The sequence below is a fragment of the Pelophylax lessonae genome, assembly GCF_965119305.1.
Source record: "Pelophylax lessonae genome assembly, chromosome: 1".
Taxonomy (NCBI): domain Eukaryota; kingdom Metazoa; phylum Chordata; class Amphibia; order Anura; family Ranidae; genus Pelophylax; species Pelophylax lessonae.
The window spans coordinates 124,360,886-124,385,770 of NC_138768.1; the positions used below are offsets into that span (position 1 = coordinate 124,360,886).

General features: G+C 44.0%; 1 protein-coding gene across 2 annotated transcripts in view; it reads left to right on the forward strand.

The window, feature by feature from the left end:
- DMGDH (dimethylglycine dehydrogenase) overlaps positions 1-9,304 on the forward strand; it is a 90,408-nt gene extending 81,104 nt beyond the window's left edge. Inside the window, exons 15-16 of one of the 2 annotated variants that reach the window (XM_082243711.1) lie at positions 1,464-1,598; positions 8,766-9,304. In XM_082243711.1, coding sequence (XP_082099837.1) covers positions 1,464-1,598; positions 8,766-8,975 — 345 coding nt within the window. In that variant the 3' untranslated portion in view covers positions 8,976-9,304. The remainder of the gene's footprint in view (positions 1-1,463; positions 1,599-8,765) is intronic. The other variant, XM_082243710.1, reaches the window with a different exon arrangement.
- The last annotated feature ends 15,581 nt before the right edge of the window (positions 9,305-24,885 follow it).

Consider the following 24,885-nt stretch of genomic DNA (forward strand, 5'->3'; position numbering starts at 1 on the left):
CTGGTGGTGGTGGCGGTGTAGCACACTGGTGGTGGCTGTGTGGCACACTGGTGGTGGTGGCGGTGTGGCACACTGGTGGTGGTGGTGTGGCACACTGGTGGTGGCGGTGTGGCACACTGGTGGTGGTGGCGGTGTGGCACGGTGGTGGTGGATCAACCGACCTTTATTGAACGGTTGACTGTTAGTAAATTTCTGGAAGGACAAGTCACATGACCTCCAGCAATTTCTGTTAGGGTTTGAGCCCCTATTAAAGGAGCTCTAAACAGCTATCTATACCAGTACTAGAGGATCTTCAGAACTGTGAGCTCCCTGCTGCATTAGGACTTTAATACTTGGTTTCCTGGGCTATCCTATTTTTCCTCCTGGGTCTCACATTTGTGATGTTTTCTGCTATGGAGAACATGATCAAGCAATTGATTGAAAAGGCCGGATCTACAGGAGGTGTAGAATGGCTGAATATGTGCCTTGCATTACCTGCTCCTTTTCAACCGGATCCTCTATCATGCTTTTCGGGACCTGCACCATCTACTTCTGGACAAGCCTCTACCTCTTCATCGACTTTACCTCACTATTCGTCTGTGCCCGGTCCTTCTGGTCTGGTTAATTCTGCCTTGACTTCTAGTGACAGGAGATCCTTATTTTCAGCGGCTTCGGATGCTGTCAATGCCCCATCTTTGTTTTCGACGGAAGCGGAAACTGCATCATTCAGCTCTGTGCAGGGCGGAGACATAGGCGGGATTACGGCGAAGTACAATTACATCTACTGCCATCTAGTGGCGGTAGATGTAATTGCGGTAACGCAGCCGAAAGTAGCGGCAACGGCGTTACAGGGAGAGGACGGGTAATCAATTAGATTACTCGTTACCCTCAAAAGTAACTGCGTTAAGTAACGCTGTTTACTTAAACGCAGTTACTACCATTACTGGTCATAATTCCTTTATACTGCTGATGAGAAAAGGTATTTACTGTAGTAGTTTATATTTAGTAAACAAATTGCATTTCCATGTTCTGTGAACTGAGGGAGACCAGATATAGTGAATGCAGGGTCCTGGGTTTAGTAACACTTCAAATGTCATCAAAAGAAAGCCCTATGTGACTAAAAAAAAAAAAAACTGTATAAAATTAATTTGGGTACAATGTTGCATCAGTGAGTAATTGTCAGTCAAGCTATCAGAGCACTGAAAAATGAAAGTAAGTAATAAAGGGGTTATACAGGCTGGCACTCAAGTGGTTAAGCAAATGTTAACTTATACTATAAGTATATGATTTGTGAAATCTAAGCCTCATTGTGGCTCTGAATATTTTAGTGATGCTGACACAGTAACAGGCAAATTGCATTTTTTATGTTCTGACTTTTGTATTGCTTCTAGCAGTAAAGACGTTCATGTATGTAAATCTCTGCCAGGCGACCATGATGCTACACACCATAGTCATTTATCATCATTCCTTTCCTGTGATTTCAGCAAGCCGACTTTATTGGCAAGCAGGCGCTGCAGCAAATTAAGGAAAAGGGGCTTCGGAGGAAGCTGGTGTATCTCACCTTGGAAACAGATAATGTTGATCCTGAGGGAAATGAAAGCATCTGGCACAGTGGGAAGGTGAGAAGAGTTTAATCATTGGAAGTGGATTGGAAATCTTTTCCTGCCACATCGAGGAAACCTGAACTGAGAGCAGGATGAGCAGTCGCAGCAACTTATCCGATTACATGGCAGCTTTATGTTAAAGTACAAAACAAATATTAGAATATCAATTATCGTATGGAATGCTACGCAGTACAAATGAGAGTTTTTATTTCACTGCAAGTTTGGTGAATATCTCAAAATTTTGTTAAAGTTCTGCTATATTGATGAAATGTAGTAAATGGGGAAAGCAAATTTAAATTCGTTTTTTAAAGGCCAGGAATTAGACAAAATCAACCCTTAAAGTGTCTACCCACCCTCACTGCAAGGGTTGATGTCTCATTCAGTCCGAGGGTGCGGGGATCAGGTATAATACTTACCTTACTTCTCCTTCAGCAGGGTTCCTCCATTAGTGCAACTAGCCCTGCGTTCTCCCCTCTAAGGCTCTCCTGCCTCCTCCATGTGCAGGGTTGAAGCAGAAATAAAGGCACTTTACTTACCTCCTCTGTAATGGTCAGAGTCCCTCACTGGCGCTGGTATTTTCTCCCTTGGTGCCAGTCTTTGGGTATCACAAGTGCGGGAGTCAGTCATTCTGGCACACAGGGACCGAGGTAGGGATGTAAGCTGACAAAGAAAAGTGCAGCGCTAATGTTGAAAGTCCATCAGATCAAATTAGATCAAATTATAATCTGAGAAGCAAGTGCGAGAGCTGTCTAGGTAGAAGTCCAGAGAAAGCCGCCTCCAACACCAAACACACTGCCTCCTACCCTAAGAGGTGGACCCACTGTATAGAAGGTCAAACAAGCATAGCAATATCCTTAATAGTTGAGACACAGAGACCAATCGTTCCCCAAGGATCCTCAGTATATGACACAGTATCTTCTTCCTGCTTGTTTGACCTTCTATGCAGGGTAGGGTAAGTGGCCATGGGCATCCGCAGGTAGGGGCAAGGGGGGGCAAATGCCCCCCCCCCCCGGAATCTCAACATTCCCTTTAAAGTGGTTGGTAAGCCACTTTATACCATCCTGTCTGGTCTGTTTAATAATCCTGTGTGCACCTGTGTCTGTTTTAAAAAAATAAGCCGTTCTTTACCAGTTTTTATAGTGCCGATCGCCGCTCATGTGACTTGTCGGCTCTCTCCATTCCCCGTCTGACAGCTGCCTGCCGGGGGCGTCGCTGAGGTTTCCTTGCTGATGTCAGTCGGGAGGGGAGGGGGAGAGGAGGAGGAGGGCAGGGGGAGAGGAGGAGAGAGGCGGCGGGTCACGTGAGCGGCGATTGACGCTCCAAAAACTTCTAAAGAATGGCTTATTTTTATAAAACACAGACACAGGGCACACAGGATTATTAAACAGACTGTAGACAGGATATGAAACTTTAAATTAAACTACAGCAGCAGAAGGGGAGGGGACGCACACTGACACAGGAGCAGGGAGGGAGGGAGGAGAGAGGACAGAGGAGGACAGGAGAGCTGCGGATGATGGAGACACGTAAACTGACCACGGTGTCAGGGCTCAGCAGCCATGGTATACCGTGGTCGGTTTACAGAGGGGTGGACATAGCCAGGCAGGATCAGCCAGTTTTTTAGCTGAACCTTTTTTTAGGTTAACAAATGTTTTAAAAATAAATGCTGCCATTTGCCCTTTAAAAATAAATACTCAAAATAAGTAAAATGACTAAGCCCCTCCCCTTCATGACATTGTTGAAAAGGGGCAAGGCATGGGTGACCTTAAAATTATGCCCCCCCTGAAAAAAGTTCTGTGGACGCCCATGTAAGAGGCAGTGTGTTTGGTGTTGGTGGCGGCTTTCTCTGGACTCCTACCTAGACAGATCTCACACTTGCTTCACAGATTATAATTTGATTGAATTTGATCGGATCGACTTTCAACATTAGTGCTGCACTTATCTTTTTCATTGTTAAGTTTTATGCTGTTATTCCCACATATATGTGCTAGCAGCTGGACTTCAGTGATCCATTTATTTCTTCATTGTCACTATATATACACGCCTCATTCTAGCACAACTTCTGTCATTTTTTATTAGGGATGTAAGCTGAGCTGCACATGCACAGGTTAGTTTAAATGCCATAGAAAACTCCAAGTGGGCAGGTAAGTGTATTTTATTGGAGAAAAGACATAGCATGTCTCTTTTGCAATAATAGCCTGCCTACTCACTGTCTGTTGTAAAATTCATACAGTTCCCCTTTAATAGCCCTGCATTGTATGAGATGATGGTGAGGGACTGCAAACAGCCTACAGCACCAAAGGGAAAGAAAGGCATGCTGGAGCCAGCTGGAGTGGGGGTGGGGTAAGTAATGCAGCCTTTTCAGCTCCCCCTATACCTAATGAGCATTTACCCTTGTAGTGTGGGGAACCTTACTGTAAGGGTTCGATTTTGTCTAATTTCTGAAGTTGGGATTTAAGAGTTCACTGAGCTTTAAACGGTTAGTTCACCTTTACAAAAAAAATGGCGTATTCAGGTAAGGGGCACCTGTAGATAAAAACAAACTTTACAGCTTTGACTAAAGTTGAATAATATCCTCGCTATAGATGTAGGCCATTTGCATACCTCCTAAAGACTGGCAGAAAAACTCCCAGAGATGGCATCATCCCGTCCTGCCTTGTTGTTAGGATGTTGCTAAGACACTCCCAGCCATTACTGCTCACCCCCACCATCACAGGAGCGAGTTTATAATCCCCCACAGATGTGTAATCCACTATCTCCTTCTTGACAGCATCACTGAGCTCAGAGATACTGTGACAGGAGAGAGCACATGGTTTCAATTAGCTGGGAGTTGTTCAGCAACATCCTAACAATAAGGCAGGGCAGGATGATGCCATCTTTTGGAGTTTTTCAGCGCGGCTTTTGGGAGGTAAAGATTTACTAAACCTTGTTGTGCCAGGAAAAACAGCCCTGATTACCATCATTAAATTACAGTGATTAAAAATGTAAAGTAACAGTTGATAAATAAGAGTTAGGAACATACACAAGTACAAAGAACCCTAAATGAAACAAACTAAACGACACCACCCACATGCTCTACAGAAAAAATAAATAAATTTTTAAGCAAATTTCACCTAAGCAGTTCAGTGAGTGAAGCTGAACGTTTCCACTTTGGCAAAATTCAACAGATGGTGAAAATAAAAAGTTTGCAGCAAATCTCTGTCAGATTTGACATCCCAATAAAGATAGGCACAGGTACCAGGTAACATAATAGTATCATATCTGAGCAAAGAACTTAGTCCAGAAAGTAGATACTGACCATGGATGATAACTGAGTAAAGATGGCTCCATCCTCTGGAAGAAGATGGCATTGTGATTGGAAATAAGAACTGTGACCTCTGCTAGAGGTAATAAATACCTAGAAGGGTCACACATACATATTACTTAGCATTCCGCTATTATAATGGAAACTAAAATCTGGTCCATTTTAAATGATTAAACGTATTTATGTTTCTGCATATATATACAGTATACTCATAACAGATGATAGCATTATTTTATTGGCATTTTGAAGAAATATGCAGCTAAAAAGGAAGCATTCTCGTCAGTGGAACATTCACAAAGTAAGGTCACTGGGATAATCCATTAGTGGTGAATCACAGTCAGATGACACAATTATGATTTATCCACCTTGAGCTGTTGGTAGCGTCTATAAAGATAATTAGGGAAATTCCAACAAGCTCCAATGATAGTTTTCTGGCAGATGCTCTCTTAAGAACTACCTGCACTTAATTCAGACGAGCATTTGCCCCAGGTAGTTCTTACTACTGCCACTTAAAGAATCGAATGTTGTATCAGTGACAAATTCTTAAAGAATTACTGCCAGTTCTCCATATAGAAAACTGGCAGTAATTAGGACCAACTCTGTTATGGTATATAGAGGTACTCCAGTACTCAGAGTGGGGCATGTCTGGGCCCGGGAAGATGTCATGTATGTCATAGCTTCCAGCTCCGCACACTATCCCCTGCCTCAAACTAAATGTATGCAAAAGGGCCGGTGATACAGTTGATGTCATTACAGAAATATGGGCAATAGTCATAATTGGGAATTGACTTGTCACTGGGTGGCAGATTATTTCATCATCAGATCTGCTTCACTTTTGAGTGCACAGTGCATAGCAGTGGGCAGAAATGAAAGCCATTATTGAACTGAATAGTGGCTATGGATCCACCCACTGCTGTATACTGTCAATCATAAATGGAGCATACCTGATGGTGAACTAGTTTCTCAGTTCACCATTAGGCTCTGCCCACGCCTAGTAAAAAAACTCCTGGGCAATATGTCTGTCAGTGTGATGGGCACAATGGCTAGGAGGGAGGGCACTGGGGAAGGAATGTCCAGTGTGGACACTTCTTCCCCAGTGCTGACATGGACACATTCATGTATCTGTCTGTGACCGGTACATGAATTGGGCGCAAGCACTGACACTTTCGGTGCTGCACCTCGATGGAATTCCCCTAAATATGTTACAGGAATAGCATAGCTAGTTATTATTTGTGTTCTCTCGAGTGGTATTAAAGGAAACCTGTACCGGAAGGAACATGGAGCCCGCTGTTGCCTGGCTGTTAGGCTAGTCACTGCCATTACCAAACATAAATCATTGACCAAAAACATGTATGCAGGCAAAGGACCTCTGATTTTTCTGTTCTGCTTATGTGTTCCAGGGCAGCAACAATGGAAAATACTAAAAAGCATGTAACTAGCATTTATAGAAGGAGATTTAATAAAATAATGTTATTTAGATGTTTTAGCTAAAATAGTAGTATTAAATTTTTTTAAAAAATTACATTGTGGCCATATCAAAATACATCCTTATATGCCCCATTAAACTATTTAGGCTGGCAAATCAGTCATAAAGCTATAGTCAAGTTAATTGAGGCTGCTTAAAGTGGAAGTACAGGTGTTTCCTAACTATGTCAAAACCTGCTGCCATTCCCATTTTAACTGGGTTAAATAGTTAATTCCTAACTACCCTGTGAAAGATAGATGTGTATACTTACCTATTCTAAGGGTGCTCTGGTCCGGTCCCTTGATCTCCGCAGATGCCAGGTTCGGGGGGAGAGGAGAGTTCGCCAACAATGGCTAAAATGCCTGGGTGGTGACGTCACCCATAGGCTTGCTATGGTGCATCCATTATTGGCTGTCCTTTCTCTCCCCTGAAGCCCCCGCTGGGAGCAGATCACGTGACTGGACCAGAGTGCCCTCAGAATAGGTAAGTGTACACATCTTCCTATGACAGGGTAGTTAGAATCAGAGTTAGAATGGTGGTGTAAGGAGGTTTAAACAGAATTTGAAAAAGCCTAGACTTTCACTTTAATTTGGCCTGGGCAACTTGGCATCAAATATTTCTTGCCATAAAAGAGTTAATCTTGATCTATCTTTAGGTCTGGTGGTTTCGTATACTCTAAATTAGTCAATTTACTTTGCTTGGACATTTAAATTTGAATGGCAGTAAAAAAATGCTATTATTTTTACTACACATTATTGTGTTTAACCTAGTTGAACAGTGTGCAGGGTGACAGACATAGGTTGAATCACAGAGGTAACCCCAATGTGACACATCCGCTTAGCTCTGATAAATGTGGTTCATACAGTAGAACCAACTACTAGAGAAGAATTCATTGGTAAGGTAATTAAAGATGATTACCTGACTTTAGATTTACAAGTCAGTGTAGTCTAGAAGAAACTTCAATATTTGCGTTAGAGGACCAAAGGAAATGTTAGCTGTTCAAAACCACTCCATGATCAGATGCAGACTAGAATGAAAACTGAGTTACATTCATCAAATGCTACTTGTATTAACTAACTGTTATATTATGTTTATGAGTACAGTTAAAGTGTCACTAAACCCACATCATAAAAAACTATCAATAAATGCTGTATTACATGCTGTTCATGCAAAAAAAACTTGGTTGATTCTGCTGCTCTCTGTCTCCACCATCTGTTCATGTCCCCAATTAAGCTAGAGATTTTGCAGCTATGGTAGCAACTGTGCACATGCTCAGTTTTCAGTGAGTTTCTATGTTGAGCATTGCCTCCCTATCACATCAGAGCAGCCCTTGTGAGTATAGAGTCACACATGTGGGCATATACACAGTGGTCAATGACAGCCCACTCCCTTCCTCCTCCTCCATGTCCACTAACCAGCTAAATACAATGTGGGTGGGATGTTACATATAGATTAATGGAGGCGTCACCTCCCTTTTATTCTGAAACACAGGCTCGAGGGTCGTGACACAGCCTGTGACTGGCAGAAATCTGCCTGCCCCATTTTATTTTTACAAAATAATAAAGATTCAATTTCAAATATATACTTTTATGACACTTTAGAACCGTTTATTGATATTATTTATTTATTTTTACTCTGTATTCCCAAGGCTTCTTTTTTTTTTTTTTTATGTGACCAGTAGCAGAGGACTAGAAGCTCCCCCTGCTTATGTTTCCCTGCAGATGGCTGGGAAAGAGCTGGGTCATGTGACAGCTGTATATCCATTAGGAAAAAGGTACTTAGATGTTTTCTTCAATTAAAATACTTACAGTGCCATCATCCCCATACAGAAATTGAAGGGACAATGTCAATTAAACAGTGTGTGTTTAGTATCACTTTAAAGGAGTTGTAAAATCATTTTTTTTTTTTTATCTTAATGCATTCTATGCATTAAGATAAAAAACCTTCTGGGTGTAGCAGTCTCCCCAGCATCCCCTAATACTCACCTGAACCCGATCTCTGTCCTGCAATGTCCACAAGTCCCTCAGCCATCTGGGACTTTCCCTCCTGATTGGCTGAGACACAGCAAGGGTTCCATTGGCTCCCGTAGCTGTGAATCAAAGTCAGTCAGCCAATCCGGAGAGAAAGGGGGTGGGGGCGAACCACAGCTTCCTGTCTGAATGGACAGATGGAGCTGCAGCTCGGCTCGGGTCACCCCATAGCAAGCTGCTTGCTGTGGGGGCACTCCATAGGAGGGAGGGGTCAGGAGCTGCAAAGCAGAAGAGGAGGATCAGCGATGCTCTGTGCAAATCCACTGCCAAAGAGCAGGTAAGTATAACATGTTTGTTGTTTAAAAAAAAAAAAAAATGAGACTTTACAATCACTTTAAGGATTCCTCAAGCATGGTTTTAATTATATAAATACATTTTTTTTTCAGGTTGTTGGCAACACTACATCCGGGACCTACAGCTACAACCTCAACAAGAGCCTGGCTTTTGCCTACGTGCCTACAGAGCTCAGTACAGAAGGACAGAAACTAGAGGTGGAACTTCTAGGAAAGCATTACCCTGCCACAATAGTCCAGGAGCCCCTTGTGTTCACTGAGCCAACCAGGAACCGCATGCAGCAAAAAAGTGGCAGTGCTTGAACTAAATGATATATGTGAATCTGTGAACACTCATCTGTTTACTTCACTTACCTCTTCCCATGCTTTTCAAGATAGTATTGCCAATGCTGCTCTGGATACAGGAGATATGACTGGTGGTCTGCATTACCTTTCTTTATACTGTTACTATAGAGCAACCTTTCTCAGTGATGGCTCAGTGAAACACTAGGTTTCCTTGAGAGGTTGCTTGGAGTTCTTTAAACTATAAGCAATTTCTACCACTCAGTTAAGTTTCCACTGACACCAATGATCTTTTTAGCTATCTGTAAGCAGGGATCCTTCCTACAAAACACACATGCTAGGACCATTCTTCCATTTGACCATCACACTAATATACTGATACTATGAGCTGCAGATATAGTCAGGGCCGTCTTTAACATGGGGCAAAAGAGGCAACTGCCCAGGGCCTAGTCATTGTTGGGGGGTCCAAAGCAGCTGCCCCTGGACCCTGCGCTGGCCTTTAATAGTTCTCCTGGTGTAGTGGTTATGAATATAGCTGAACAGATATGAACAGAATTTTGCCGCATCGCTGTGAGAATGAGAACTGTGAGAAGGAGGAGGGTGAATTTGTGAAAAGAGGTGAGAACTGTAAAAGGGGGGGAGGGTACAGAGGTGGCTGTGGATGGGGGGGGGAGCAGAGGTGGATGTGGACGGGGGGGGGGGGATACAGAGGTGACTGTTAATGGGGGGGTAAAGAGGTGGCTGTGGACAGGGGGGGTACAGAGGTGGCTGTGGACGCAGGGGTACAGAGGTGACTGTGGATGGGGGGTACAGAGGTGGCTGTGAATGGAGGAGTACAGAGGTGACTGTGGACAGGGGGGAGGGGGTTACAGAGGTGGTTGTGGACAGGGTGGGATACAGAGGTGGCTATGGATGGAGGATACAGAGGTGGCTGTGGACAGGGTGGGTACAGAGATGGCTGTTGACATGGGGGGGAAACAGAGGTGGCTGTGGACAGGGCGGGGATACCGAAGTGGCTGTGGACAGGGGGAGTAGAGAGGTGGCTGTGGACAGGAAGGGTACAGAAATGGCCATGGACAGGGGGGGGGGGTACATAGGTGGCTTTGGATGGGGGAGTGGTACAAAGGTGACTATGGATGGGGGGATAAAGAGGTGGCTGTGGACAGGGGGGGTACAGAGGTGGCTGTGGATGGAGGCTACAGAGGTGGCTGTGGATGGGGGATATAGAGGTAGCTGTGGACGTGGAAGGGTTACTGAGGTGGCTGTAGCCAGGGAGAGTACAGAGGTGGCTGTGGATTGGGGGGGGGGGGTACAGAGGTGGCTGTGGACATAGGGAGGAAACAACAGAGGTGGCTTTGGAAGGAGGATACAGAGGTGGCTGTGGACAGGAGGATACAGTGGTGGCTGTGGACAGGGCAGGGATACTGAGGTGGCTGTGAACAGGAGGGTACAGAGGTGGAAGTGGACAGGCAGGGTACAGAGGTAGCTATGGATGGAGGATACAGAGGTGGCTGTGGACAGGGAGGTACAGAGGTGGCTGTGAACATGGGGAGGAAACAGAGGTGGCTGTGGACAGGGGATACAGAGGTGGCTGTGCACAGGGCGGAAATACTGAGGTGGCTTTGGACAGGGGGGTTCAGAGGTGGCTATGGACAGGAGGGGGTACAGTGGTGGTTGTGGATGGGGGAGGGTACAGAGGTGGCTATAGACAGGGGGTTACAGAGGTGGCTGTGGATGGGGGGGTACAGAGGTGGCTGTAGACAGGGGTGTACCGAGGTGACTGTGGACAGGAGGGGGTACAGTGGTGGCTGTGGATGGGGGGGTACAGAGGTGGCTGTAGACAGGGGGGTACAGGGGTGGCTGTGGACAGGGGCAGTACAGAGGTGGCTGTGGATGGGGGGTACAGAGTATGTGTTTGTTTTTTTAGGATGTTGGGGTAGAGAGCGAAATTGCATGGGGGGAGGAGGGCCCAAGAAAATGCTTGCCCAGGGTCCAAAGAGTATTAAAGACGGCCCTGGATATAGTAATTATTAGCAGAGATTACCTGGGACCAGAAAGTTTCAAGGGTTCCTCCACGTTCAAGGATAAGTTCACCTTTGGAACAAGTTACATGTACCACCCATTTTTAGGGTGGAACATGTAACATGTTCCAGCATCTGCACCCTGCATGGCCGATCCCCCCTCCTTGTGATGGTGAGTGGGGGATTCGCTCCCTGCACCCGCTGTCATAATTTGAAAACAGCGGGGCTTAACCCACACGGATGCGTCTTTCATACACAGTTTCCTGTAAATGCATAAATTACAAGTACTGTCAGCCATTGCTGCTGACAGCTTGTAGTTCTCAATGAACTACAAGGGTGCTGGTGAGCGCTCTGGTAGTTCATTGATTCTTCATGCTCTCGGGTAACTGCCTGTCTGTATGAGGTATGAGAACACAGCTATCCTGAGAGTTTGCAGGCTCCTTCGAAAAAAAACCTGCAAAAAAAAATTTGCATTTATATTTTTTTTCAAATGGTGAACTTAGTTTTTAAAAAGGTTGAGAAAGGCTGCACTAGAGTGACTAAAGCACTGGGAAATTTGGGTTAGCAAAATCAGCAGCCAGGTTATAATGAATCTGGTATCCTAATCCATCCAATCATCACCCTGGTTATTCAAACAACAGGCCAACCTGCCTGATCGTTACTCAAGCAGCTTCCAGTCGCATCCAGTCCTTCAAATGCATACAAACTACACAAATCTAATTATAAAACCTATCCCTTTCTGCCTATAAAATCAGGACAGTGTGTGTATGTTTGTGACTGCTAATTTACCAGTGCTGAGATGTGATGGCTGCATTAGTTTTATTTTTTCAGACATTTTCCTTTGTTTTCTTCTGGTGGTTCATCAAGCACACTTCCTGTCCTAATGAGATAACATTCACTAAATCCACTGTATCTATGGAGGGAGCCATGGTTGTTAACCGGGCTTCTTTTCTCCTTTGGACTACAAACACTTCTTCCTCTCCATCTCCTTTACACAGGGTGGGAAAATAGCAGTTTACAGAAGATAGCTTGGAAGGAAGGTACCATTGTTTATGCTTTGAGCACACAGGAAGTTGCAAGTACACTTTATTTCTGAGATCAAAAGGTATTCTCTGTACTTGCCGAAAATCTTCTTAGCATCATAAATTTAAAAAAATGCAGCCCGCACACCTCTGGTTCAGATTTAAAGTGTAACTCCAACATACACTTCTATTTGTCTAAATAAAGTGGAGCGCTAGCTCCACTGTCAAGTTTTTTTTTTTCTAATTCTGTTTGTAGAACTCCCCCTCTCTGTTGATACAGGACAGAAAGTTCAACCACAAATAAAAGCTTCTAATTACTGTACCAAAAACTAATTTAATTGCTGGTGTGTCCCTTTTGGAGACCCGTCCCCTCATTTCCTGTTTTCAACAACCCCTTCCCAGTGGCGTAGCGTGGGTTGTCAGCACCCGGGGCAAGGCAAGTAATTTGCGCCCCCTAACCCGCGGGATTTTAGCACTCGAGTCTCTTCCACTAGATTAGTTAAAGAAACCCTTACCCCCTAAGCACATGTATTGTTTGTTATAAAAATACTGATGTAATTAAAGTAAAATGCATCTAAATATAAGTTTGAATGACCAGCGTGCCCCCTTTCAATGCAGAGAGACCAGCATGCCCCCTTTCAATGCAGAATGACCAGCGTGCCCCCTTTCAATGCAGAGAGACCAGCGTGCCCCCATTCAATGCAGAGAGACCAGCGTGCCCCCATTCAATGCAGAGAGACCAGCGTGCCCCTTTTCAATGCAGAGAGACCAGCGTGCCCCCTTTCAATGCAGAATGACCAGCGTGCTCCCTTTCAATGCAGACAGACCAGCATGCCCCCATTCAATGCAGAGAGACCAGCGTGCCCCCTTTCAATGCAGAGTGACCAGTGTGCCCCCTTTCAATGCAGAATGACCAGCGTGCCCCCTTTCAGTGCAGAATGACCAGTGTGCCCCCTTTCAATGCAGACAGACCAGCGTGCCCCCTTTCAATGCAGAGTGACCAGTATGCCCCCTTTCAATGCAAAGTGACCAGCGTGCCCTCTTTCAATGCAGAATGACCAGCGTGCCCCCCCTTTAATGCAGAGAGACCAGCGTGCCCCCATTCAATGTAGAATGACCACAGCGTGCCCCCTTTCAATGCAGAATGACCAGCGTGCCCCCTTTCAATGCAGAATGACCAGCGTACCCCCTTTCAATGAAGAATGACCAGCGTGCCCCCTTTCAATGCAGAGAGACCAGCGTGCCCCCTTTCAATGCAGAATGACCATTGTGCCACCTTTCAATGCAGAATGACCAGCGTGCCCCCCTTCAATGCAGAGAGATCATCGTGCCCCCTTTCAATGCAGAGTGACCAGTGTGCCCCCTTTCAATGCAGACAGACCAGCGTGCCCCCTTCAATGCAGAGAGACTTACCTGCAGAGGAGGCTTCTCCTCAGTTCCCCGGCATCTCCTCGAGTCCTCTCGCCTCCTCCTCGGTCAATGGCATGCATTCACCTTTCAGCCAATCAGGAAGCGGGTCTCGGACCCGCTTCCTGATTTGCCAGGAGGAGGATCCGTGTGACAATAGCGAATTTTCATTCGCTATTGTCACACAATGGGTGGGCTCGGGTCGCACTACTCTGCGCCCTGGGTCCACCCTTTTAGAGCCTCTGGCTCTAATCAGGTGATTAAAAAAAAAACACTCTGTGACAGCGCCAGGCTGCTGACTCACTCGCTGCTAAATTGACTGAGCAGTGAGGAGAGGCAGCATAGGCGGGGCTTGGCTTGCAACGCCACCCCACCCTACACGAATGGACAGGTGAGGTACGGTCCAGCCCCGACCCGCCATTTTCAGCCATAGGGCGGCCGCGCTGGACATCTTCCAGCTTAAAGATGGAGGCAGCCACAGACAGTGTGTGAACTGTGTATGTCAGAGTCAGACAGACAGAGTGACACTGCGGATGCGCCCCCCCCCCAGATGTTGCGCCGGTGCGGCCGCCCCCCCCCCTGCACCCCCCACGCTATGCCACTACCCCTTCCCACCCTCTCAGAATCAAGTCAGTTTATATTATCTCTAATTCTATCCACATAAATTGGTGGGGATATTAATAAATGTTCATGCAAATATTGGTAAATCAATGTACTTAATGCTTTGTAAATAGTTCTGGTGCTGAATAAATACAAAAATAAAGTGAAGCTATGTATAGCTCAGTTGTGTTTTCATGCTGTTTATATTGTTATGCTTTGAACACTGAAAGTAGAATGATGATGAAATGATGAAATTGACTTTTATTGATCACCTATAACCATGCAAAAGTTCAAAAAGTCTAAAAAGGTTCATAATAATCTTTTTTTTTATTTTAAAGCTCTGTGGTGCAGTGCACACACTCAAAACTAACATGATATGCAATAAAAAAGTGAACAGGAAAAAAATTAAGCACACAAAAAAAGCGCACAGGGTGTACACATGGTCCTCTTCCGAAGACAAATTATTCTGAACCTGATCCCTGCAAGGCTCTTGATGGGGATTGGGGTACTTGTGGTACACCTGGCCAAAACCCCCACTAGGTGGGGCTCTCCTGAAGGGAAACCCCATCCATGGGAGAGGAAGAACTGAACCATGAGGTCACGGGCCAAGGCTTTCACCCTACTAATCAGAAATGAGTAAAGTGTGCAAAAAAGTGCTCGGGGTGCCAAAGTGAGACAAAGGCTAGCCTTCTGGCCAGCATAAGAATCACTCCAGTCTCAGCAAAAGACCCAGCCTAGAAGGTAGGTGTGAAAAAGCATGCAAAAGTTTTGTGACCATGGTAACATACTAAAAACACAGCGAGTTGCCCCAAAGTGAATTATTCTGGCACTTCTGGGGCAAGAGCACCATGGACTTTTCTAAGACTCATATTATTCATACCGAACTTCATACTGATACATACAGTTGCTTAACCCCTTCCCGTCCGGCCTATTGTAAAATGACAGCCGGGAGCACCTTTTTTCTGGGAGGACGTCATTTGACATCCTTCTAGGATCGCTCCTCAGTCGCGCCCCACAAGCCGTGCTTCAACACAATTTGTCACTCCTCATGTCCACCAGACATGGCTGATGACAGATCACTGTACTGTCCTGCTGTGGGTACCATGTGATCGCTGTGGCCAATCACAGCAGACCACATGACAATTGTACACAATGAAAGGCTTTGATGCAAGCCTTTCATTGTGCACTATTTTAATGAGCTCTATGATTGGTCACAGTCATCTCATGGTACAGGGCTAATCACAGCCCCTCTGTACCATGTGATTAGCTAATCACAATAGTAAACACTGAATGAGTAGTTTTCATTCAGAAAAAAATGGTTACTTTTAACTGTAAAATTCACAATTATAAGCAATTATAGTGTGTAAAAGAAAATAAATCCTGATTACCTCCCCAGAGTAGTACAGTGTTACTGTGGTAATACTGTATTACTCTGGTCACTGTATGTAAAAAAATAAAAATAAAATAAGAGAAAAAAATTGAAAAATTATTTAAAATGTATTTATTTTTTACATTCTCTCATCAGTCAGTGTCCCTGATTACCACCATACCAGTTATACAGCCAGGTCCATAAATATTGGGACATCGACAAAATTCTAATCTTTTTGGCTCTATACACCACCACAATGGATTTGGAATGAAACAAACAAGATGTGCTTTAACTGCAGACTTCCAGCTTTAGTTTGAGGGTATTTACATCCAAATCAGGTGAATGGTGTAGGAATTACAACAGTTTGTATATGTGTCTCCCACTTTTTAAGGGACCAAAAGTAATGGGACAGATTAACAATCATAAATCAAACTTTCACTTTTTAATACTTGGTTGCAAATCCTTTGCAGTCAATTACAGCCTGAAGTCTGGAACTTCAGACGCTGGTTTTCATCCCTGGTGATGCTCTGCCAGGCCTCTACTGCAACTGTCTTCAGTTCCTGCATTGTCCCTTCAGCTTTGTCTTGAGCAAGTGAAACACATGCTTAATCAGATTCAGGTCGGGTGATTGACTTGGCCATTGCATAACATTCCACTTCTTTCCCTTAAAAAACTCTTTGGCTGCTTTCGCAATATGCTTCGGGTCATTGTCCATCTGCACTGGGAAGCGCCGTCCAATGCAATGAGTTCTGAAGCATTTGGCTGAATATGAGCAGATAATATTGCCTGAAACACTTTTGAATTCATCCTGCTGCTTTTGTCAGCAGTCACATCATCAATAAATACAAGATAATCAGTTCCATTGGCAGCCATACATGCCCACGCCATGACACTACCACCACTATGCTTCACTGATGAGGTGGTATGCTTTGGATCATGAGCAGTTCCTTTCCTTCTCCATACTCTTCTCTTCTCATCACTCTTGTACAAGTTGATCTTATTTATTTATTTATTTTATTTATTTCAGGTTCTTATATAGCGCTGTCAATTTACGCAGCGCTTTACATATACATTGCACATTCACATCAGTCCCTGCCCTCAAGGAGCGTAAAATCTAAGGTCCCTAACTCACATTCATACATACACATAGTAAGGCCAATTTTTTTAAATTCAGGATCCAATTAACCTACCAGCATGTCTTTGGAGTGTGGGAGGAAACCGGAGTACCCGGAGGAAACCCATGCAGGCACAGGGAGAACATGCAAACTCCAGACAGGTAGTGTCGTGGTTGGGATTCGAACCAGCGACCTTCTTGCTGCTAGGTGAAAGTGCTAACCACTACACACTGTGGTGATCTTGGTCTCATCTGTCCATAGGATGCTGCTCCAGAACAGTGAAGGCTTTTTTAGATGTTGTTTGGCAAACTGTTATCTGGCCTTCCTGTTTTTGTGGCTCACCAATGGTTTATATCTTGTAGTGAACACTCTGTATTTACTCTGGTGAAGTCTTCTCTTGATTGTTGACTTTGACACACATACACCTACCTCCTGGAGAGTGTTCTTGATCTGGCCAACTGTTGTGAAGGGTGTTTTCTTCACCAGGAAAATAATTCTTTGGTCACCCACCACAGTTGTTTTTCGTGGTCTTCCGGGTCTTTTGGTGTTGCTGAGCTTACCGGTGCGTTTTTTCTTTTTAACCACTTGCCGACCGCCGCACGACTATCTACGTCGGCGGTCAGCCCCTCACAGGCAAACTAACGTAGGGCTACGTTGCTTGCTTGTGAGGGTCTAGGGAGCGAGCGCGCGCCCCCGGGGGCGCGCTCCCGCTCCCGCGTGGTCACGGACCCCCCCGCGCGTGTGACCAGCGGACCCGATGTCCGCCGGTCACTCGGCGATCGGCGGGGGAGAGGGAGAATGTCAGGCAGCTTGTGTAAACAAACTGCCTGTCATTCTCCTCGCTGCAAAGACACTGATAAAACGGATCTAGTATGTAGATCCGTTGATCAGTGTCCTTACAGCTAGAGCCACAGCCAATCACAGTAGAAACCACGCCCCTAATAAAGTTAACCCCTTCACTACCAGTGTATTTTTACAGTAACAGTGCATATGTATAGCACTGATTACTGTAGAAATGTCACTGGTAACCCCAAAAGTGTCAAAAATGTCAGTCAAGGGTCCGATCTGTCCGCCGCAATGTCGCAGTACCGCAAAAAAAATCGCAGATCGCCGCCATTACGCGTTAAAAAAAAAAACAACAAAAATGACAAAAATCTTTCCCTTTGTTAGTAAACGCGATAACTTTTGCGCAAACCAATCAAAATACGCTTTTTGCGATTTTTTTTACCAAACATAGGTAGCATAAAAAAAATTGGCCGAAAATTTTTAAAAATTTTGATTTTTACATTTTTTTTTGGGGGAATTTCATATAAAAAAATGTGAAAAATATTGCTATTTTTGCAAAATTGACGCTCTTTTTTTGTTTATAGCGCGTGATCAAAAAATCGCACAGGTGATCAAATACCACCAAAAGAAAGCTCTGTTTGTGGGAAAAAAAGGACGTCAAATTCGTTTAGGTACAGCGTCGCACGACCGCGCAATTGTGCGTTAAATTCACGCAGTGCCGAATCGCAAAATACCCCCTGGTCGGAATGGGGGTAAAATCTTCCGGGGCTTAAGTGGTTAAGGATGTTCCAAACAGTTGATTTGGCCACACCTAATGTTTTTGCTATCTCTCTGATGGGTTTGTTTTGTTTTTCCAGCCTAATGATGGCTTGCTTCACTGATAGTGACAGCTCTTTGGATCGCATATTGAGAGTTGACAGCAACAGATTCCAAATGTAAATAGCACACTTGAAATGAACTCCGGACCTTTTATCTGCTCCTTGTAAATGGGATAAGGAGGGAATACCACACACCTGGCCATGGAAATTATTATGTAGCAGTATACATTTTTGTAGAAAGATTAATTTTAATTTATTTGCAAACTTTTTAACAGAAACAAAGAAAAAAAGCTTTTTTTCCCCCAAACTTTCAATGTTTTTTTTTTATTTTGCAAAAAATGAAAAAAAAAAAGGGGTGATTAAATACCACTGAAAGAAAGCTCTAGTTTTGCGAAAAAAATGATAAAAATGTCATATGGGTACAGTATTGCATGACCACGCAATTGTCATATGCCTGTTACAAATTGCAAAAAATATTAAAGTATACAATATTTAGAAAGTAAAAGTTACAGAAAATTAGAGCACAACTTGTCTGCACTATCCAATCTGAAAAAAACAAAGCTTTGGCTGTTGTTCAGCTTGAATGAATATACTGGAAATCTATGAAATACTTACTTCCTCTTTATCCAAATAGTTATTTCAAATTTGATCAATGTTTGTTTACAAATAACACTGCGCATATCCTGTCCTTTGATACAATCAAAACTATTGCTACTTGATATGCTTTCAGGCTGCCTTCCTGTGCAGCTTGTACTTGTCAAGGTCCTTGTGATCAGTAACATAGAGGAAACAAACGCATTTATTAATCAACCTAAACTGCACAATACAAATTAAATAATTTTCAATTTACAAGCATTTTTTTTGTATATACTGTGTATATATATATATATATATATATATATATATATATATATATATATATATATATATATATATATATGTATCTATATCAATCTGCTTAAGGGCTCTTTCACACGGGCTTTCCGTGTGAAAGGTCCGCTGCGGGACTTTTTTTTTTTTTTTTCACGGAGCGGATGACATTTCTGTCATCCGCTCCGTAGGTCCGCATATCATCCCATCCGTTTGCGGATGATATGCGGACCTAATGTAAGTCTATGGGGATTGCGGATGTCAGCGGATGACACCGCTGACATCCGATTTTCCTTCCTTTCCGTTTTTTGAACGGAACAAAAATAGGATTTTTTCAGTTCCAAAAAACGGAACAGAACTGACAGGAGGAAAATCGGATGTCAGCGGATGGTATTCCGCTGACATCCGCAATGCCATAGACTTACATTATGTCCGCAAATCATCCGCAAAAAAATAGGATGATTTGCGGACATACGGAGCGCCCGTGTGAAAGGGCCCTTACTGTCACCTTACACCATAGCCTGGGGTTTGCTTACCCCGCCGTATCCTCAGTTTGGATGTGGTCAATCGGCTGCCCAAATATATTGGATGCCCCGTGATCACTTCTAACTTGGTTGCCGAGTTGCCCCGTTTTGTCCATTTTTCCATTACAGTGGATTAATTGTTTATTTATTTATTTTATTTAGACATTTTTTGCCTTATCCATTTGCTAATTGGTTATTGCATTGCTCACATGACAGCTACAGCCTACCTATACGTATGTGTGTTGTTTTTAATCACCACCTGGTTAATTTTAATATAATGTCTTGGTGAGGTGGAAGGTTTATTTATTCCATTGTCAATGATCTGTTTTGAATTTTTGATGCAATAAAATGTATTTACCTTGATCAATAAAGTGATCTACTTGGAATCTTTGTTTGACCCACATACATATATACCCCTGTGGCTCTAATATATGGCGCTTTCCCTGGGCAACTTTCTCTTTTCTTGTTGTCCATGCTTTTTGTATGCTGTCTTTTTGCCATATGAGCCCCGCTCTTCATGTTCAGTATTGAGCGAGTGGGTAATCTGCTTGTAGACTTTATGTTTATCAGTACCTTCCCTTCCTATTACTTTTTTTGTTCTCTAACATCCACCAGCTCCGTGATGTCATCATGGAGGAGTGGAAGAGGACTCCAGTGGCACCCTGTGAAACTCTGGTGAACTCCATGCCCAAGAGGGTTAAGGCAGTGCCGAAAAATAATGGTGGCCACACAAAATATTGACAATTGAGCCCAATTTGGACATTTGCACTTAGGGGTGTACTCACTTTTGTTGGGAGCGGTTTAGACATGAAAGGCTGTGTGTTAAGTTATTTTGAGGGGAAAGAAAATTTACACTGTTATACAAGCTGTACACTCACTACTTTACATTTTAGCAAAGTGTAATTTCTTCAGTGTTGTCACATGAAAAGATATAATAAAATATTTACAAAAATGTGAGGGGTGTACTCACTTTTGTGAGCTACTGTATATACAGTGGGTACGGAAAGTATTCAGACCCCCTTAAATTTTTCACTCTTTGTTATATTGCAGCCATTTGCTAAAATCATTTAAGTTCATTCTTCTTCCTCATGAATGTACACATAGCACCCCATACTGACAGAAAAACACAGAATTGTTGACATTGTTGCAGATTTATTAAAAAAGAAAAACTGAAATATCACATGGTCCTAAGTATTCAGACCCTTTGCTGTGACACTCATATATTTAACTCGGGTGCTTTCCATTTCTTCTGATCATCCTTGAGATGGTTCTATACCTTCATTTGAGTCCAGCTGTGTTTGATTAGACTGATTGGACTTGATTAGGAAAGCCACACACCTGTCTATATAAGACCTTCCAGATCACAATGCATGTCAGAGCAAATGAGAATCATGAGGTCAAAGGAACTGCCTGAAGAGCTCAGAGACAGAATTGTGGCAAGGCACAGATCTGGCCAAGGTTACAAAAAGATTTCTGCTGCACTTAAGGTTCCTAAGAGCACAGTGGCCTCCATAATCCTCAAATGGAAGACGTTTGGGACGACCAGAACCCTTCCTAGAGCTGGCCGTCCAGCCAAACTGAGCTATCGGGGGAGAAGAGCCTTGGTGAGAGAGGTAAAGAAGAACCCAAAGATCACTGTGGCTGAGCTCCAGAGATGCAGTCAGGAGATGGGAGAAAGTTGTAGAAAGTCAACCATCACTGCAGCCCTCCACCAGTCGGGCTTTATGGCAGAGTGGCCCGACGGAAGCCTCTCCTCATTATAAGACACATTAAAGCCCGCATGGAGTTTACTAAAAAACACCTGAAGGACTCCAAGATGGTGAGAAATAAGATTCTCTGGTCTGATGAGACCAAAATAGAACTTTTCTTGCCTTAATTCTAAGCGGTATGTGTGGAGAAAACCAGGCACTGCTCATCACCTGTCCAATACAGTCCCAACAGTGAAGCATGGTGGTGGCAGCATCATGCTGTGGGGGTGTTTTTCAGCTGCAGGGACAGGACGACTGGTTGCAATCGAGGGAAAGATGAATGCAGCCAAGTACAGGGATATCCTGGACAAAAACCTTTCCAGAGTGCTCTGGACCTCAGACTGGGCCGAAGGTTTACCTTCCAACAAGACAATGACCCTAAGCACACAGCTAAAATAACGAAGGAGTGGCTTCACAACAACTCCGTGACTGTTCTTGAATGGCCCAGCCAGAGCCCTGACTTAAACCCAATTGAGCATCTCTGGAGAGACCTAAAAATGGCTGTCCACCAACGTTTACCATCCAACCTGACAGAACTGGAGAGGATCTGCAAGGAGGAATGGCAGAGGATCCCCAAATCCAGGTGTGAAAGACTTGTTGCATCTTTCCCAAAAAGACTCCTGGCTGTATCAGATCAAAAGGGGGCTTCTACTAAATACTGAGCAAAGGGTCTGAATACTTAGGACCATGTGATATTTCAGTTTTTCTTTTTTAATAAATCTGCAACAATGTCAACAATTCTGTGTTTTTCTGTCAGTATGGGGTGCTATGTGTACATTCATGAGGAAGAAGAATGAAGCTAAATGATTTTAGCAAATGGCTGCAATATAACAATGAGTGAAAAATTTAAGGGGGTCTGAATACTTTCCGTACCCACTGTATATATATATATATATATATATATATATATATATATATTTGCTTGGGCTTTTTGCAGCAATCCTAATCCAAACCTCACAAGTAAAGAACAACCTCAAGGATCCTCACAGATATTAAAGTAAACCTGTTACAATCCTAGGCAATTCAGTATAAGATAAAGAAATACATATGTGGAGGTTACCTTTGTTTAAAGCTACTTGTCAAAACAATGAGTGAATCCAGATATACACTATATTGTCAAAAGTATTGGGATGCCTGCCTTTAGGTGCACATGAACTTTAATGGTCTTAGTCAATATTGTTTAATATTGAGTTGGCCCACCCTTTGCAGCTATAACAGCTTCAGCTCTTCTAAAAAGGCTTTCCACAAGGTTTAGGAGTGTGTCTATGGGAATGTTTTATAATTCTTCAAGAAGCGCATTCGTGAGGTTAGGCACTGATGTGGAGGAGAAGGCCTGGCACGCAGTCTCTGCTCTGCTCTAATTCTTCCCAAAGGTGTTCTATCGGGGTGAGGTCAGGACTCTGTGCAGGCTACTCAAGTTCCTCCACCCCAAACTCACTCATCCATGGCTTTATAGGCCTTGGTTTGTGTACTGGTGTGCAGTCATGTGGGAACAGGAAGAGGCAAACCCCAAACTGTTCCCAAAAGGTTGGGAGCATGAAATTCCACAAAATGTCTTTGTATGCTGACACCTTAAGAGTTCTCTTCACTGGAACTAAGGGGCCAAGTCCAACCCTTGAAAGACAGCCCCACACCATAATCCTCCTCAACCAAATGATTTGGACAAGTGCATAGACCTCACAAAGGCCTGACCTCACAAATGCACTTCTGGAAAAATGGTCGAACAATCCCATAGACACACTGCTTAATATTGCGGACAGCATGCCAAGAAGAGTTGAAACTGTTATAGCCGCAAAGGGTGGACCAACTCAATGTTGAACCCTACTGACTAAGACTGGGATGCCATTAAAGTTTGTGTGTGTAAAGGCAGGCGTCCCAATACTTTTGATAATATAGTGTATAAGCTGGTAGTTACAAGAATTTATGTTGCCTGTCCATTGCCCCATCCCTACCACAAGCTCCCCATTGGTCAGAAAGTTTGCCAATTACATTAGAGGACCAATAGGGAAGCACACAACTGCCCACATTTTGTAGAAAAATATAAGATATTCACTTTTCTTCAGCCCAGAAAACCCCTCTTTCTACCAGCATGCCTCAGTTTTTTTTTACTAGTGTCCTTGGAGGATGGATGCCTTTTCTTTAACTCTGCTCTATTTTTTGCTAGCATTTTTCTTTATTCTTTTCTTCAATCAAGATTATTTTCTACTTCACTGCAAGAGCTGGTCTTTACAATTGCATCTATCTGATGAGGCCTATGCTCAGCTTGGGATTTAGAGTAGCATGAAGAGACCCTTCCGCATTGGACTCTACGGGGCTAGCCTGGAAGTGACCTTTGGGCACCGAGTTTTGCGTAAGATGCTTAAAATGCCACCCTCTGCCACGGCGCTTCCTACCTCAGAAGGGGTTAATTTTGGGGCCCTGGGGGCTGATGTCATCCACTGGGTGGAGTTTGGTGAATGTGCTCTGCCTTTTCTTTCTCGCACTTCATCTTTGAGGAAGTATCTCCCCGCTTTTGCTCCTACTTCTCAAAAGCCAAATGGAAGTCTGATCTCTGGTAAATTTTTAGTGCTCAGCCACAGTGACTTTGGTTACCCGTTGGCCACCTGACCCTCACTGGCTGCCAGCTGTCTGGGTTTCATGTGTGCTTGAGGCTGTGCCTTGTACGCTAAGCTTAGTTGTCTTACTCTTATGTGGTCACAGCATGGTATCTAGACACAGACATGCGGTGACCCCTGCAACGTGTGACCCCAGATCACACTTCCTTAAAGGAAAAGTACAGCCAAAGCTTGTTTGGCTGTACTTCTCCTGTGGGTCACAGGAGTGCAGTTCTGCACTCCTGTGACCCATTTTCAGCCAACAGCAGGCTAAAGCCTGTTGTCAGCTGACGTCCCAGTCTAGGCTGGGGAAAGATCATGATGGTTGGGATTCACGCAGATACCTGGAACGGCACCTGGCTCAGCCTCTCAGCAAGCAGCTGAGAGCCTGAGCCAGCAGCTCTGGCCCCCTATACAGCCCAGAGATCCAGTGAGCAGGGGGAGGGACTGAGCAGAGAGCCGGTGACTGACAGTCACCAGCTCCCTGCTCACGAAGCAATGAGAACTAGAGTCATTAGTGGTGTTTTATCTCTAGGTTCTCAGTCTGCGGGGGACAGATGCAGTATCAGAGCAATGCTGCATCCACTGAGGCAAGTATGGTTCCTGAAAAAAATTCCCAAACTTCTCTTTTGAGGTTCCATTCACACTTGAGCGTTTTGGAATTGCGGGCAAAATCGCATGATTCTGCCTTGTGACTCCAGAATTGCAGCAAAATGCAGGACACATTGCGATGCCATTATTTCCTAAAGGCACCCCAATTGTGATGCGATTTTGCTCTGATTGCCGCATGACGAATTGCATGAAAATCACGGCAAAAAAAATGCAACACCAAACACTCCTGGCTCTGTGCTGAAATTTGGTTCTTTAGCGCATTTTTTGAGCAGAGGGAGGCTCATTGAAATGAATGGTGCTGCTTCAAAAATGCGCAAAAAAAAACAAAACAAAAAAAACCATAGCACAGCAGGTGTCGCTGCAGTACGCTTAGGTGTGAATGGAGCCTAATGGTTACAGGGATGATTGATCTGTGTCTTCTAAAATTGCTGATTTTTGCAGTCTG